We start from the raw sequence: 17,503 nt of genomic DNA, 5'->3' as shown, positions 1-17,503 counted from the left end.
CCCTAAAACTCCAACTTCCAACACTTTTATGGCCAACAGATGGTGGGGGAGTCTGTGTGCCCCTGGACCCCTTGTCTCTGGACTTGTCTCCAACTCCAGTAAAACCAGTTGACCCCGGTGAACTGACATTCACTCCCAATCTAGATATATATCACAATATCTTTCTGACTTTCTACCTGAACATCTATCCATGTCTATCAATATATATTTGAATATCTGAATATCTATATCTTTGAGTGTCTTATATAATATATGAATGTCTATCTATACATCCATCCATCCATATCTATTTTCAATATCTATATCTATTTTCATTGCCCATACCCATTTCCATTAGGCTTTTTTCACTGTACATATCCAGGTCAATGGGAGTTTACAAGTGCAAGATCACCATCAATAAATAATAAGAAAAAAAATCAATCAATCAATCAATCAATCAATAGTTTCCTCTGCTAGTTATCAAAATTCCATAGATTAGCTACCCCAACCCCCCCCAAAAAACAACAACTGTCATCAGCCCCCCCCTCTTACCTCAGCTCAAATTGCTTTTATTTTCTCTGGTGATAGGAGGCTTGTGTTGTTGTTTATGTCCTGTAATTCAACCTGACCTCCCTACAACCCCGGCCGGAGCTTCCTGGGCCATTAGGGGTGTTGGGACTGTGGGCAATTGAAGTGATAGAGGCTAATACTCTCCTCATTAAGCTGACAGGGCCGTTGTAAAACAGAGATGACCAGACCACTCCTTTTCACACCATCCCAACGACATCAAATGGCATCAGTTGGGACTGTTTTGAAGCAATGTGTATTTGCTAAAACACCCTGAGGTGACCTCCTGTCCATCTTTAAGACAAATCAGATGTTTAAAAAGCAAAATAAATGGGATAAGAATTAATATATTTCTAAACACGACAACAGAAGGGCCAGATTCTTTCTGATCAGACAGCATTTAACCAGTTTAATCAGCAACATCTGACTGAAGGCAACCAAAGAGACTCATTATCCATGCATTTCCATGCATTCTTGAAAATCCCCTTGGGCTTTAATATGCATAAATATGATTACCAACACCATGTGCCCTCAGCCTGATCACTAATCTTCTTTCTACATTCTTCGACTGTTTGAGCTTAAGTCACTTTCATATTTTTAAAGGCTAGCTCTCATTTGGCTTCGGACAGAAAACTCCATATTCATGAGAAGCTTTAATTGAAAGAAGGGAGGGGAGTCCTAAATTTGCTTTTTGTGTCAGCCAGCAGGGACAAATGCAGCTTCAGCACATTTTCTTCATATTCTCTGGTGGAAGAAAGGGAGAGAGATAAAAGGAGGAGAGGAAAAAAGAAGAGAGAGATTACAGACACTGGACTGGTGGTGCTAAGAAGAGCGGAAATCATACATAAAGACCAGTCTGAATCTCTGAATCTAAATAAAGACGCAATCCTTCCAAAAGACACCTCTTTGGCCCATTTTCAGTAAAAATCAGACAGGGAGGTTGTTTGCATTCCAGGAAATGTCTCCCACTTTCTGCATATGCAGCACTTGGTTTCCTTGCTGAATGCAGAACACTTCAGCGGCCACAGCTGCCTCAGGTTTTTGCAGTGAGGCCTTCTGCAAGCAAAACGCAGCCAAGACTTGTCAGGAATTTCAATGAAAATACAGTTATAAATGACCTTGAAAAACTGGTTTAAAAAAAAAAAAAAAAAAAAAAAAAAAAAAAAACTGAAATCCGCACTGATGGGTTTCTTTTATGAAACATTTCTTTAGCATTCCATATGTCTCCAGAGCTGGTTTTTTTTCTGTGGCATATACAAAGATTTTGGATGAAGACAACTTATATTTCTGAATAGCCAAGAACAGCCTTGTTAACAGACACTGTTCTCTTTATCTATTGGAATATCTGAGTATATCTACACTGAAAAACATTTGCTGTAAAAACAATTTACTCAAAAATTGCTGCTGAATTTCACAATTAATTACAAAGCATGTAACATTGAATTAAACTTGAAATTTTTAAGAAGAGAGACTGGATTAGTATTTTCTTGTAAAATGTAATAACAATTACAGTATATCTGAATATCTCTCCATCTATTTGAATATCTTTAAGTGTTTATCTGGTTTAAAAAAATTAAAATAAATAAACAGTGGGAACTGGGGAGGGGAAACCTACTTCAAAATATGCACTGGTGGGTTTCTTTCATGAAACATTTCATTAGCATTCCATGTGTCTCCAGAGTTGTTGTTTTTTCTTCTGTGACATGTGAATTTCAGAGAGCGATTTTGGATGAAGACAACTTCCATTTCTGAACAGCCAAGAACGGCCTTGTTAACAGACATTGGTAAAACAGCATAAAAAACTGAGCCCCACTAAAGTGGCCTGTAACAACCCCTCCTAGCTGTGCATGTCCCTGGCAGTTCCCCTCATAAGGTTTCACTTTCCTCATAGGATGAAAATGACCTCAGCACAGAAAAAGCAGACAAGGACTGCTCACCAGATGTGAGTGGAGAAAACGGAGAGGAGGCAGCCAAAAGGGAGTGCAGAAGAAAGAGAGAGTGCGAAGAAGAGAGACAGAGATAGTGCAAAAAACATTTGCCTGAAGAATTTACTGCCAACCCCAGAGGAGTCCTTTGATTAAGGGTTCAAGTGGAGTTGCAGGGGATTCTGGGATATCTCAGGAGCACTTATCCAGTGGTGGGGCTGGTTAAGGAAAGGAAGAGAAAGCGACAGCCAGAAAGAATGAGCGTAGAAAAAGAGGAACGCCATGGAAGCTTGGTAGAAGACCAACAGGTTCAGCCTCAAACACGCAGACGCCCCCATCCCCCCTACAAGCAAATGCCAGTGTCATTCCACACCCCTGTGCACCTGCCAGGCACACAAAGGGACACTTCCTCCCACTGTCTCTGGCCAAGGCCCCTGATCCCATTTAATGCAGCCTGCACCACAACAAAAGGAGATAAATTAGGGAGAAGGCTTGATGATAGGGTGACTAATCCTTTTGGAAAGACTAATTCTACCAGTGGCCCGTACAGTTAGGACCAGCTAAAACGTGCGAATTGAGCAGCACGCGAAGCCGCAGATTTGTCAGTGACTGTTTTGCAGAAATTCCTCGATGGCCATTTTACTGCAGCTGTAACTCACGCTTGCAGGGTTTGACCAAGACATTCCTTTCCTATCATACCCATCTAGGTTTTTATATGCATGTCCTGCGGTAGGCAATTACATAAGACTCCAGACAGAGCTAAAATTGTTTTTACCCATGAGGGTCCGCAGACAAGCCCTGCGGAAAAAATACATGGCTAAAAATTGCCCATGTACCCATAGGGCAATTTTTTTATATGTACGTTTTATTAAACATTACATTTTATTAAATTATGCAATCAAATTACTATAAAAATTGCGAGTATCAATTTCAACTTCAAGTGTACAGAAAAAAGGCCCCTTGCATGACAACTGGTCATGAATCTATCACCTCCCATACGCATACTGAGCAAAACTTTTACAAGCTGACTTCACGTCTACCGCACATCAAAGCCCTGTGCGTCAGTCCAGTCGCACCGCAATCTCACATTCCTCACTTCATTCACACTCAACTTTTTCAGCTTTCGCATGCACTCCTCAGTGCTGCCTCCTCCTAGACAAAGTCCTGAACAATCAAAGCCCCCTGTCGTGCCGATGATCAGGTGAGCGGATGACCCGCAGACGAGCAAACCTAGACTATATGGTGAGGCCAATTGAGCTCTTGCTGCCTGAAGGAGCAGTGATTACCTTGTTTATAATGGTAAGCTGCAAAGCAGCTTGGATTTTTGTAAGAGAGGGTGTAAGCTAGCAGCTAGCTTTCCGTCCTCCATGACCACGATAGCTGGTCCCCATTTTAAGACATAGGCCTGATAATAGCTGGGTCATTATGGGATCAGAAGCTCTCTATTTTAGGCCGCTCTGCTCTGGCCTGCCCGGGCTCAGGCTGCCCATGTCTGTGGTCACTGGTGCACTATAAATAAAAGCAGACACTGGGTACAGGCACGCTATCACATTGCCCTACAAGCCAGAGAGAGAGGGCAGAAAGACACCCCAGCCAGAAAACTCAACCAGGATTGAAAATAAGTGTCTCTAAACTGCAGAGATTTAGTGATATAGAACTAAGTACAGTGAGCCCAAAAAAGTAGTATGATGTATTATATTGTAATTAAACAAAGTAAATGAATATAGCATATACTTATTTATTTGTTTAACCATTCCAACATTCAGCATCATTACTCCAGTCTTCAGTGCCACATGATTCTTCAGAAATCATTCTAATATATGATGATATGATGAAGACATTTCTGTTGAAAACAGTTGTGCTGCTTAATATTTTTGGAATATTTATGCAAACTGTGAAATATCTTTTCAGGATTCTTTGATGTAAATATAGTTCAAAAGAACAGCATTTATTTGAAATGTTTTGTAAAATTATGTCTTTACTGTCACTATTTTAATCAATTTAATGCATTCTTGCTGAATAAAAGTAATTTATTAAGATAGATAGATATTAAGTTAAGGGTTCAAGTGGATAGATAGAATGACGGACAGAATTGGGACCAAAATTTCTACATTTTTAATTTTCTAGAATATGCTGAGCTGACTATCCCTCCCCTATGCCTGTCCCGCTCACTGCAGACAGAGCGAGAGTGAGAGAGACAGTGAAAATGGACGGATTAAAAGGAGAGAAAAAGAAGCCAAGGCAGAGCACAACTGAGTAATTGAGGGTGACATGTCTGTAACAACACATCAGGCTGTTTGAATAAAGCTCCTTCCTAAGAGAAATGGAGAGAATAGAGAAAGGGAGAGAAACGATGGAACAGATGCTTGGAATTAGAGTAGCCAGCGAGGGGGTGTCATCTGCAAAAAAAGAAAGTGGCAGCAGTTTTGGTACTGGATAAATAGTCCCACAAAACCTCGCTGTGCTGTACAGAGTGAGGAGGCAGCCGTGTTGAATGCGTTTGATATGGGCTTTCGCTCCAGGCCTCGGCATCGCATTGCTAAAGGCTCCAATAGCAGAAATTTAGTACGTGTTTAACAGCACACCACATTTCATTGTGCTTCGCTAGCATTTAATACCTGATCTCCAGTGCCAAGCAGAAATCTGGCACACACTCAAGCCACTGGGGGAGATGGCTTACAAGAGGTCTGCTTGTTGGTGCCACTAGAGGAACATAAAAGACCAAGTTTCCTTCTCAAGTCTGTATCCTTTTTACTGTCATTTTTATTTATCGGCTTACAGTAATGTGTAGAGTGAGAAAACCATATTCACAGCCATGTCTTTATGTTGTAAGCATGTTGTCCTCTGCAAAAATGGCTTTTTTAAAATACAAAAATGACATTAAAGGGACAGTTCACCTAAAAATGAAATCCTGTAATCATTTACTCACCCTCATGCCATTGCAAACCCGCGTGATTCTCTTTCTTTCGTGGAACACGAAAGGAGAAATTCTGAAAACGGTGCTGGGTGCTCTTTTCCATGATATGAAAACAGTGACTGAAGCTTTAAAGTTTCAAAAAGGACACAATCTGAATGAATTTGAATTCAATCTGAATTAGAGTTCACTGACTCTGACTGATTCAGTCTTTTACAGCCTGAATTATTATCGAATAATCCAAATTTTAGCTTCAGAAGTCTAATATTATAGCACACAAGTCGTATGGATCCATACGTATGGAGCTGAGGCCCATTCACACTTTGGACAATAACTATATCTATAACAGTTTTAATAATCAATGAGAACAGTAAGTTCCACACCACAGCTATAATGTTATTGATACAGAGAAATTATATCATTGCAATCACTTTCAGCCAATCAGAATCCACCCGACTTTGAAAAGCTCAAGCATTTAAAGTGGCAGACATCATAACTAAAGATATTAAAAAGAACATTATTGTCCATTGATGTGGATGCTAATAAAGTTATCGTTACAGTTAAAAGGGTTATTATACACTGATGGCAATTGTGCATGAGTTTTTTAAGCATGAAACATTCAGAACACATTCATTGTCACTGCATGAAAAATGAAGACCACATGAGGGTGAGTAAATGATAGGAGAATCTATTTTTTTTGGGTGAACTATCCCTTTAAGTAACTGCAGTTCCACTGCATGTATTATGCAGTCAATTTGGTGAAGCGTGGAAAAGAGAACAATTATAAATAGATGTTTTTGACCAAACTTGATATTTGACAGCATTAGCCTTAGAAAGATGCAGACAAGCAATCTGTTATTATATATGAAAGCAAAGGGAAGCTCTCCATCCACAGAACTTTTTGTTTTTGAGAACGCCATCTTGCCGAGCGTTCCAGAAGCATTTCTGAAACACCATGTTGTGGTGGACCATCGCAGCGAGTGGAAAATGGAGGCCTTGCCAGCTGTCTGAGGGCAGGAGGAGTGAATCAGCCTTTCTGGAAAAATCTGAATGTGCCTCATAACCCAAAGCCTCAAAACATAGGGAGGGCAAATGCAGGAAAACCTCCATCCTTGCACCACCCAGAGAGCAGGAGAGAGAGAGACAGACTCACACTTATCCGAATCCGAGAGGCATGGGGAAATGGAGGTTATGGATCAAGTCGTCCTGACATCATCATTTCTTCAGCTTTTTTTGCAAGGCTAGGACGGAGCCTTGTATTCCTTAGTAACACAATCGCCACGAGAAGGCCTGGATACAAGTGTTGCAGAGACTTGTTTGTGTATGTGTTAAAGAGAGAAAGTGTATGTGTGTGTGTGTGTGTGTGAGTGAGAGAGAGAGAGAGAAAGACAGGCAGAGTGAGCAGTGAGTGAGCGAGCATGAGAGAGCTGGCACGCTCCCCTCAGCCCACCAGCCAGGAAGCATCAAGTTCTTATTTAGCACAGGAAGAGCAGCTTTGCTTAGCAACTACACTGACTCTCCAATCACAGAAGTTTTCTGAATAATGCTGCTTGGGCGTGGAGCGAGAGCCGTCTGCGTGCCTCTGAGGAGTGAACGAGAGGCCACGGGCTGCTTAAAAACACAAAATCCCTCTTTTCGTAAAAGGCCCAGACAGCTCACGTAGAAAACAAGCTTTTTTCCTTAGCCTAGAAAAGAATCACGTGTGGTTTAGAAAACCCAGTTTGCTTATGATTTAATTAAACTGCCACTTTTTATATTTAAAGGGAGAGTTCACCTAAAGTAAAAATTCATTATTTAGACACCCTCATGTTGCTGCAAACCCATAGGACTTTCTTTCTTCCGCGGAACACAAAAAGGAGAAAAATCGGAATAATGTGCAAATCCAATGAATGGTGACTGGTGCTTTCAAGCTTTAAAAAGATGCAAAAGCGTCATGGAAACAGTCCATTGTATTCATGCGCTATATTCTTAATATTAAGTCTTCTGAATTCATATGAAAACAGACCACACTTAAATTTGAAAACCAGGTCAGTCTAATTCATGAAAGAACAATTTGTTTTGCGAAAAACTCACAAATTTGACCACTACTTCTCATGAACACACCATGGGGGTCAAGGGCGGATAACGGGATTTTTAGTGAACTGTGACTTACATTTCTTCACACAAAGGATTTGAATTACTTCAGAAGACTTGAAATATAGAGCAAGAGCTGTATGAGCTAGTTCAAAGTTACTTTTGTGGTGCTTTTCTGGTTTAGATTTTCTGGTCTATTTTGGAGCTTGACAGCCCCTTATACTGAAAAGAGCTGAAACTGAAAAAACTGGATATTTAAAAACAAATTCAGATTTATGCTCTACAGAAGAAAAGTTTGGAAAGACATGAGGGTAAGTAAATAAAGAAATTGTCATTTTTTTCACCCGTAAGGCCTTAGAGGAAAGCAGAGATTGGACAGGAAACGATGAGGTGGGAGCAAGTTTGGGAAACGGATGAATTTGAACTCACTTCACCCACATACGAGTTACTAGACCACAGCTCCGACATGAACTGCTATTATTAATACTATAAAACGATTTACCTTTAAAAACATAAAACATTTTAATTATGCTTGGCTAAAATATTGATTCTTCCTCATCACCGATGGACAGAGTAGCCAGCCTCAATCCATGATGTGGGAAGAAAACGATCAAGCAACAGTGGTACACGACGTGCACTTAACAATGCTATTTGAACATTTAGAATCAACTTCATTTGAGATTCATGAGCTTATCCTCATGGTAGCTTTGGGGGCGGTCAGTAGGAGGTTTGTAGGCGAGAGCAACATGCCAGTTTGTCATATGGCACACGCACGCAGACCGAAGCTGCATCATCCCACAGACAGACCCTGAGGAAACATCTTTACCACACAGTCCTCACCCTTCTCCGAAGCAGCTCTAACAGAAGTCGACAGCTGTTAGGAAGTAAAGGCACTCAAGTGTGCCCCAGAACGCCAGATTCTTTCAGCAGCGGTTTAGTTTGGCGTATTCAAGTAAAATGTAATTTAAAATAATCACTGTAGGCAAGACACAATACGAGAATAAGCAATGAGTTGTTTGGATTCCTCACCATTTATTTTGGCTGGAATAAAACTGGTGCGCATCTGTAAGTCGACTGCATTCAGATCAGGAATAGACTTTTTTAATATTCCTAATTTGTTCTGGCTGGCCAAGAAATAATTGAAATTCCAACCAGATTAAATAAATATGCATCCTCCAACTCATGAGGATGGATCGGGGGTGGAATACAAAGCCTAGAATGGCGTGCATCTAATGAGGAAGGGTGAGAGATAGAACACTAAATTAAAGCTACATTTAATCCATTTCCATCGAAATGAAACTTCATCCACATCGGAATGAGTGGACTTTGCAGAGCAGTTACAGATTAGCGGACTTGCAAGGGGCTCAATTAAGGCACTGGGTTTCTTGCACAGTGGCAGCTGTGTACTCCAGGATTTTCCGTCTCCAGAGCAGATGGGTTGCCATATTAATCATGAAGCTGATGATCGCTATCGACTAAAGGGCCTGATCTGAGAAACCGATCATAAAACAACACCACCATCATTCTGCCATCTGTTCCCACCGACTGGTGGCAGTGCCAGCCTGCGCAACTCTAAACCTCAACCAATGTCGTCATCAGACATCATACAGACTTGCTCACAACACAGATGCCTGATTTCGTGACATTTGCTGCTAACTGCACCCAGATTAATGATCACTATTATTGTGGTAGCAAATTAACATTACACCGCAGTGGGTGCGTTTCATGTTGGCAGCAGACACAGACAAAAGCCTACAGATTCATTATCACGGCGGCATCGGTCGTGCAACGGGCACCAAAACGAAGCCAGAGACACAATGAGTTTAAGTAACAAAGATGTCGGGAACAAAAGAGGCGGCAGGTCTTCACCCCAGCATCAGCCAGTGGAGAGCTCCAGCTGACGCCCTTTGAACAAGAGGTCACATGGCAGAGAATAGAGGGCACAACCTCTGAGAGCCCCTGACCACCCCCTCACCTCCATCCCTCCAGGGAGGGGATGAGACAGCATCTCTTGGGGACTGTTAAGCCATCAAGCGACCCTTTTAAAATTCAGCCGTTCAGAGAATAGGCGTCCGAAAGTACATTTTGACTCAGCTAAGTCAAACCCCAGGCAGCCAGTGTTGTTTGAGTATCTGATTCCAAGCAGCAGGGGTTGTTTGCCGGTCGCTGTGATGTGGTACAGACTAAGGATGAGTGGCCTGACTGTGCTGGATGAATAAGTAGCACTCGCAGTGTTTGGGTGTTTGGGTGGGGGGGTTGGGCAAGTGGATGAAATTGTTGGCAGTCTGGAAGCAGAGCAAGGGGCAGCGCGGCTGGTGGGACGCAGTGCGGGCCACAACAGCGAGGTCAGCAGACAGATGGGAATGGAAATGAGTAGGCCGTGTGCTCATTTTAATCTTTTCCCCACAGCTGATCCAGGCATTACAAATGCAAACTCGCACGCACATGGCGACCTCCATCCCCCAGGCGTGCGCATTTATTATGGCCGTGGCCACCTTGGGTCGGACACTCAGTTGATTGGTTTGGTCTCAGGTTGGTAGTCATCTGTAATTTGATAAAGTGAGAGAGCAGAACAAAGGAGAGTTTGATGTCCCCCCATTTAAAAGCTCTGCGGCCCCTCTGCGTCCAATTTATTACACAATACTATTCTCACTGGAGCCTTACTTCATTTTTGGCAGGACAATGCACATGCACTTGAAATATATGGTTTAAGGGAAAGTTGAAACTCCAAATAAAACAACACAACAAAACCATTATGTGCTGAAGCAATCCATTCAAGATTGTTACAACAGCAAAACACCAATTTAACATCACAATTCAGTTGCACAACTATTAAAAAGCTTCAAATAAGAAAAATAATATAATAATAATAATAAAATGATGAAGATAATTATAAAAATAATAATATAATAAATAATAAATTTAAATAAGTAAAGGTTTTTAGAAATTAAATAAAAAATTATTAAATAGCATAACATTTGGCAAATTGATGAGGAAAAAAAGCACCTGAAATTCAGTCTTGGATATAAATGCAAAACAAGTTTTACAACTCTTAAAATAAGCAAAGTAATATAAAAAAAATATTTTATTAAAAATAAATGAAATGTAAATTAATAATTTATAATTATTTATTAAAAAATAAATTATAAAATCATTTTAAAAATGTAAACAAATATATATTTAAGGAGTATAACACTTAATAAATTGATGAAATCATAATTTTAATATAAATCCATAAAAATTTGGGGGGGAAAACTAACACCAACGCAAACGGTAATTTGGTGTGATGTTTTGCTACCTATTTATTTGCAATGTATTTTTCTGTCTTTTATCAAACAACCATCTGTCCAGTTGGAGAAGCAAGGGCCACACGATTGGCCGGACTGTCTGAAAGGAGAGGGGGTGGGGTTGTTGGTTGACTGGCTTTGGACAGAGGTCACATGTCACGGCCCTTTGACGGCACGTCAAGGCCCTGGTGGACAGGGGCGACAGTTTCTTAATGAGAACTCGCCACCCTCTCCCAGCGATCTACGCCATTATGTCAGACAAAGTCTGGATGCTGTTTTACAGTGGAATATCTCAGAGCTCAATTCATTTAATTTCCCTCAGATGAAAAATAAAGCAAACTCTGTGTACTCTGTACTGCTGTGCACAACTATATTACATAAAAATCCTGAGGACTCAAAAACCTTATAACCATGGCGACCAGCCTCTCATCAAAGTAATATTTGGAAACAGTAATTGTCTAAAAAAAAAAAAAAAACAGAAACCGCATAAAGCAAATATTCTCAGCAAGACTAAAAAAGGATTTGAAGAGTTAAAGGTTTAATTACAAAAATAAAGGGAAAAAAGAAATTGTCTCAATTGAGCTGAGGTTAGGTGTAAAGTGGCAAGCTGTTGTTTCTGTTTTTTTTTTTCCCCCGCAAGCAACTTAGTCCAGTGATATTCAGGTCCACCAGTACGCGGCTCCCCACAGACCCAGCCAGCTTGCTAACTGGGACGCTTCTGACAATGAACCACAGAAACTGCACAAAATCCACCCTTCTGGACACATTCAGCTACTGTACTATTAGGACAGCCCATATCGTTATGGTAAAATATGCTTATTGTGCAATTTAAACAAATATAGGACACACACACAAGGTTACATCTAATCATCTAACAATAGTTGCACAGAAAAACCAGACGCAGAGTGAAGTGTAAACTAGCCCTTCAGCTTCCATGTGACAAATATCAGTCAACACTTTTCCCATAGAGAAGCCATCGTTAAATATACATGACGCTGCATTTCTGAAATGTGCCATGTCTCTCACATTTCCCACAGTAATGAAACTGCATTTGCCACACCATGCATCCCAAGCCTGCTGAAGTGACACCATGGTAACACACACATATATGTGTGTAGACCCATTAGCACGATCACACTCAACAGCTGCTGCGTGGAGAGAGCAGCCAACCCGAGACTCCCGTGCTTTTGTCCGCTCGCCGTGCTTCTGACCCTGGAGTGGAGCCTGATCAGACAGTGGGAGACCCAAGGGCAGCGCTGACCCTACACCAACTGCTCTTTGGAGAGTGACCTCAACCCCAACCTGCCCCCCCACCCAAAATACACACACACAAAAAACAATGTCCTACACAGCACTCTTACCCTCCTCCTCCACCTCGTAGCCCATTACTGGCTTCCCCAAGCCTCCCCATCTATCTCTGGCTCCCATAAAATACATAATTGAGACTCCATTTATCATATGCAGATGCCCTAGAGTGCATCCAGAGGAACAAGACAAATGCACTCGGGGGGTTAGTTGGGGGCAGGACACTGGAACGTCATTTTAATACGCTCAAAGACAGCTATAGAAGTTTTATCTCAACCAGTCTGTTATGATCTCAAAAAGTAGGGAATGAATGATGCATAAATAGGCTTTAAAATGGGTGAAAGATGAAGTTTGTGCATCAAACCAAAATCCAAATTAACTAAATGTCCGACATGGACATTTTGTGACATTCAAAAACAAAGGGAAAAACTATGTGAGGTAACAGAAAAAAAAAAAGACTAGAATAATGAAACAAGAAGTATGGTTTGCGTGTCCACGGTGCGTTTTGTGTGGTGAAATTGAAGGAAGATATGTTTGACACATTTTTGTTTACTTTGACACAAACAATGAGGTGTAACCAGGTGTTGTATGATCAAATAGTGCCCGAGACAAAGAGAAAGATCAATACAACTTTGGGAAAAATCAATGAAGTAAAACCCACACAATAAATTAATGATCACCAACCATTTATAATATTTATCATCATAACTATTGGGGAGTAAAATATCCATAATTCTGGAGTAGCTACTACAGTACAGATTCAGACTTTGATTTTATAATAACGCTATGCATTTTGAGCTCACCTTGTAAGATGTCTTGTGCTTGTTCCCCAGGTCAAATTTCCCCTTTAACTCATTGAGGAGCTGCAGCAGTGTGGTGCTCTCCTCTTTGTCACTATAGTCTTGATCCAAAAGAATATAAGCCCTCCAGTTGGACGAGTCGAAGCCCCAGTGACAGGTTCTGTTCTCCAGCCTTTTATGACTGTGCACCACGAACTTGTGGGTCGGGAACATGAGCCTGCAGTCCAAGCACTGTATGCACGCTGCGTTGGGGCTCGTGTAGAGCTCTGGCACGAACAGGCCCTTGCACTTCCCGAAGCATTCGTGATAAACTTTGAAGCTCTTCTCCGTCCGCTCCAGCTCGATGGAGCACGACAACTCTTTGTCGGCGTGCGGAGGGAAAGTGCCGCCGTAGATGAGGGCATTGCAAAGGCGCTCGGCGTCCGTCTGGGTGATGAGTCCGCACGAGGGGGCCGAGAAGGGCAGGATGCCCATAACTTTGAGGATCTCCAGCTGGTCCGCCGTGCACCTGGAGCAGTAGATGTGGAGGTCGTCGCACACAGAGTTGATCTGCTGTAGGGAAAAGTCTCGCAGGACGCTGTTGAGGATCTGCGGCAGGCAGAGGCGCTTCTCGCCGCCCACCACGAAGCAAGAAATGGTCTCCCGCTCCAGGACCGTCTCGCACCTCTCTGTGGAGCGGTCGGACGGGATGAATAGGGGCCCCGGCATGACCGGGGGCGTCTGCGCCGGGAGGTTCACTATCATCTCGCAGCTCTTGCCGCCCTTCTTGAACAGCATGTCCTGCTGCCACCGGGCCGAGAAGGCTGCCGGACCGCCGAGAGAGCTCATGGAACTCAAGTGAAACTGCTTGAGAGTTTGCTGAAGTCCTGGATGCGGCTGAAAGCTGGAAGGAGCCTCCATGTTTAAACCTGGGCAGTCTAATCACTACAGATTCAGTGAATGTGAACGGAAAGAGTCGCAACTGTACATGTCAGTTCGGAAAGCGTAAAACACCGCCTTGTAATCCATTCAACTGTTTCATGTTCAAATCTTAAGTCGTACCAGAAAGAAGCAGAGTTCCGAGAGACGAGAAAATGCTCCCCAAAGTCTAAAGTTTTGATCGAAATGTAATTCTCAATCCGACTATATCACAGACCCGGTGCAACTCACGCGCAAAATGTGTGCCTAGTGTAAAGCTCGACTCGGCGCAGTTGCCTCCGCTTTACTATGAGAGTGTGCGAGTCTCTCTCACTCCCTCTTTCTCTCTCTCTCTCTCTCCCTCAGTGTTTGTTTGTGTCTGGTTCAGTCATTGAATCCCGGCCAAGAATGTGACTGACTCCCCGGGCTGGCTGTTCCAGGAGAGGTTCTCCCTCCCCCCGCCGCCCTAGCAGCTGCAAAAGCGGGAACACAAACTACACGTATTGCAGCGGATGGAGGAGGGGTGGAGTTTACTTACAAGGGTTACAGTACATTTTATTAACAAACTTTAAAGGTGGTCATAAACATTTTGTAAATGGAAGGAGCAGTAGCTCATGTACATATGAAAATATACATTAGTAACGTGTGGTTTTACGAGCTGGAGGATTTATTTTGACCACCTGAATACATGGATATTGATTTGAAATACTGTACATTAGGCTAAAGTTTTCACAAAAAAAAAAAACTATAATGTAATTATTATTAGGCTATATATATATATATATATATATATATATATATATATATATATATATATATATATATATATGCTGATTTTGTGCTAAAGAAAATTTCTTATCACTGTTAAAAACATTGAGCACTCATATTTTTTGCGAAACCATAATAGTTTTTTTAAAGATTCTTTGATGAATAGAAAGTTCAAAAGAAACATTTATTTAAAAATGATTTTTGAGAACATTATAAATGCCTATTGTGTCCTTGCTGAATAAAAGTATTAATTTCTTTCAACAACAACAACAACAAAAAAATCATACTGACCCCAAACATCTAAAAGGGAGTGTACTTTTTATTTAATTATTATTATTTTAAAAAATAAAATAACTTTAATTAGCATTTGGAATGTTTTATTCTCATTGGTCAATCATAGCCTGATTTCTGAAGGATCATGTGACACTGAAGACTGGAGTAATGGCTGCTGAAAATTCAAATATTTTAAAATATATTAAAACAGAAAATTGTAATTAATTTTCACAGTGTTATTGTTTATATTATATTTTGGATCAAATATGGCTAAATGCAGTCTTGATAAGCATATATTTAAAGGGTTAGTTCACCCAAAAATGAAAATTCTATATTTATTAGGCTAGTCATCCTCATGCTGTTCTACACCTGTAAGACCTTCGTTAATCTTCGGAACACAAATTAAGATATTTTTGTTGAAATGCGATGGCTCCGTGAGGCCTGCATTTCCTCTCTCAAGCTCCATAAAGGTACTAAAACATATTTAAATCAGTTCATGTGAGTACAGTGGTTCAATATTAATATTATAAAGCGGTGAGAATATTTTTGGTGAGCCAAAAAAACCCCAAAATAACGACTTATTTAGTGATGGCCGATTTCAAAACACTGCTTCAGGAAGCTTCGAAGCGTTATGAATATTTTGTGTCGAATCAGCGGTTCGGAGCGCCAAAGTAACGTGATTTCAGCGGTTTGACGTGCGAGCCGAATCATGATTCGATACATTGATTCATTGTGCTCCGATGCTTCATGAAGCAATGTTTTGAAATTGGCCATCACTAAATAAGTATTTTTATTTTTTTGGCGCACCAAAAATATTCTCGTCGCTTTATAATATTAATATTGAACCACTGTACTCACATGACCCGATTTAAATATGTTTTTAGTACCTTTATGGATCTTGACAGAGGAAATGCAGGCCTCATGGAGCCATCGGATTTGAACTAAAATACCTTAATTTGTGTTCTGAAGATGAACAAAGGTCTTATGGGTGTGGAACGGCATGAGGGTGAGTAATAAATGACAGAATTTTCATTTTTGGGTGAACTAACCCTTTAACAACATTAAAAAAAATCCTACCGACCCCAAACATTTGAACAGCAAGTTATTCAATGCTAATTTCTTGTTTACTGTTGTATATCAGCAAATCACACCACAATCGTGTAAACTTTTTTGGACTAAAAGCAAGCCATGACAAATCTGACTCAACAATAAACATTGTAATTTTTATTTCACAATGTCATTTTGACAAATGTTCAAAAATGTAAGAGCAAAGTTTAGTAAAGGCATAACTCATACTGCTTTGTTTAGATTGGGTGATTGTAACAGCCTAATTTGTTTTTCATGGAACGTAGAAAATCGCAAGAATTTGTCTAATGGTTAATTTTGGCACATATGCCTGAAGTAGGGCTGCTTGAAATTCAACACTATCATGAATGCACAGTTTGATTTGGCTTCAAATACCTGTCACACTACAGACCCATTGGTTTCACTCCACACATAGGGTGATGTTTGAAATGAAAATATATATAGAGTAGGCGTGGTGTCATCAAATGCATTTGATGACAAATGTAAAGGAAATATGGTCAGAATTGAAATAAAAAACACATGGGAAATGAACAGTGTTTGTTGGCAGTGACACTACAATTACATATTAAATTGGGAAAGAAAGAAAGCGGTTGTTTCAAAGTAATAATTCAATCAAAATTAGAACTGTAATCATTTACTCACCCTCATGTTGTACCACATCCACTCACAGTCAAATTAGAAACATTATACTGAAAGGCCTAAATGATTATCCAGTTTGTCAAAACAGCAGCTAGTGCAGTTAAATTTGTAATCATCGATTGTAATTCGATGTTGTTTGTACGACTCTCAGCCACTAGGGGGCCCTACAAATCAGCACACATTATGTTTCAACTTAGGGAACCATAAAGATAAACAAAAACATAGATTTAAAACATTTTATTAACTCCCACAAGAAATAAATAAAATACAGATGTTTTCTGCTTTAAAGTATTAATTACATCAACTACCCATAATCGTATTCCTTTTGTCACAAGTAAATAGTAACGACATCCATTTCCAAGATTCTACACCCCAACCAAATAATTAAATTGAATTATAAACTAAACTGTAAATAAAACAAAAGCGTTTCCTAAAAGGTGCAGTCTGTGAAAGCAATTTAGCTTCATACAAAAGGACATCAACAACACTTTCATGTTGACTTCATGAAAATAGTTAATCTGCAGCATGATGGCTTTGTTTGTCCAGCGAAACGGAGTTTGGAATTGTAGCCTAATCTTTAAAATTCACATTTGCACTCAAGTAATTCAGTGTTGAGTTCCCTTAAAAACATTATTTTTTTAAAGTCCCCAAGGTGCATTTTTGTTTATCAAGACCTTCCCCTTTTATATATCACTTTTTATATCACTAGAATTTCATATTAATGCAGAATTTGTTCTAAAATAAGTTATTCTCAAAACTCATAGGAATTTTAAAAGCATCTTCAATTCCATTTTAACTCAAAAAGTCTTCATTTTGCAGCCTTAAAATAAAGTATAAACAATAAATCTAGAAAAAAAAGAGGCAAAGTTAATTGCAAACAAAACAAGCAGTGACATCGTTAATGAAATCATACTGGAAAATTATATTATTAATTGGATTAATCAGAGTGGGACTGAATAAATTAGTTATGCAAATTAGTTAGAATTGTAT

The 17,503-nt window shown here is 40.2% G+C and overlaps 1 protein-coding gene across 1 annotated transcript in view; it reads right to left on the bottom strand.

Annotated features, from left to right (window-relative positions):
* The window catches only part of skib (v-ski avian sarcoma viral oncogene homolog b), a 33,483-nt gene extending 19,291 nt beyond the window's left edge, over positions 1 to 14,192 (bottom strand). The window contains exon 1 of the mRNA XM_067387266.1: positions 12,854 to 14,192. Coding sequence (XP_067243367.1) covers positions 12,854 to 13,750 — 897 coding nt within the window. The 5' untranslated portion in view covers positions 13,751 to 14,192. The remainder of the gene's footprint in view (positions 1 to 12,853) is intronic.
* Between the last annotated feature and the right edge of the window lie 3,311 nt (positions 14,193 to 17,503).

Source organism: Chanodichthys erythropterus, chromosome 6 (assembly GCF_024489055.1).
Source record: "Chanodichthys erythropterus isolate Z2021 chromosome 6, ASM2448905v1, whole genome shotgun sequence".
Classification (NCBI taxonomy): Eukaryota; Metazoa; Chordata; class Actinopteri; order Cypriniformes; family Xenocyprididae; genus Chanodichthys; species Chanodichthys erythropterus.
This window is presented reverse-complemented; position numbering and strand designations above follow the sequence as displayed.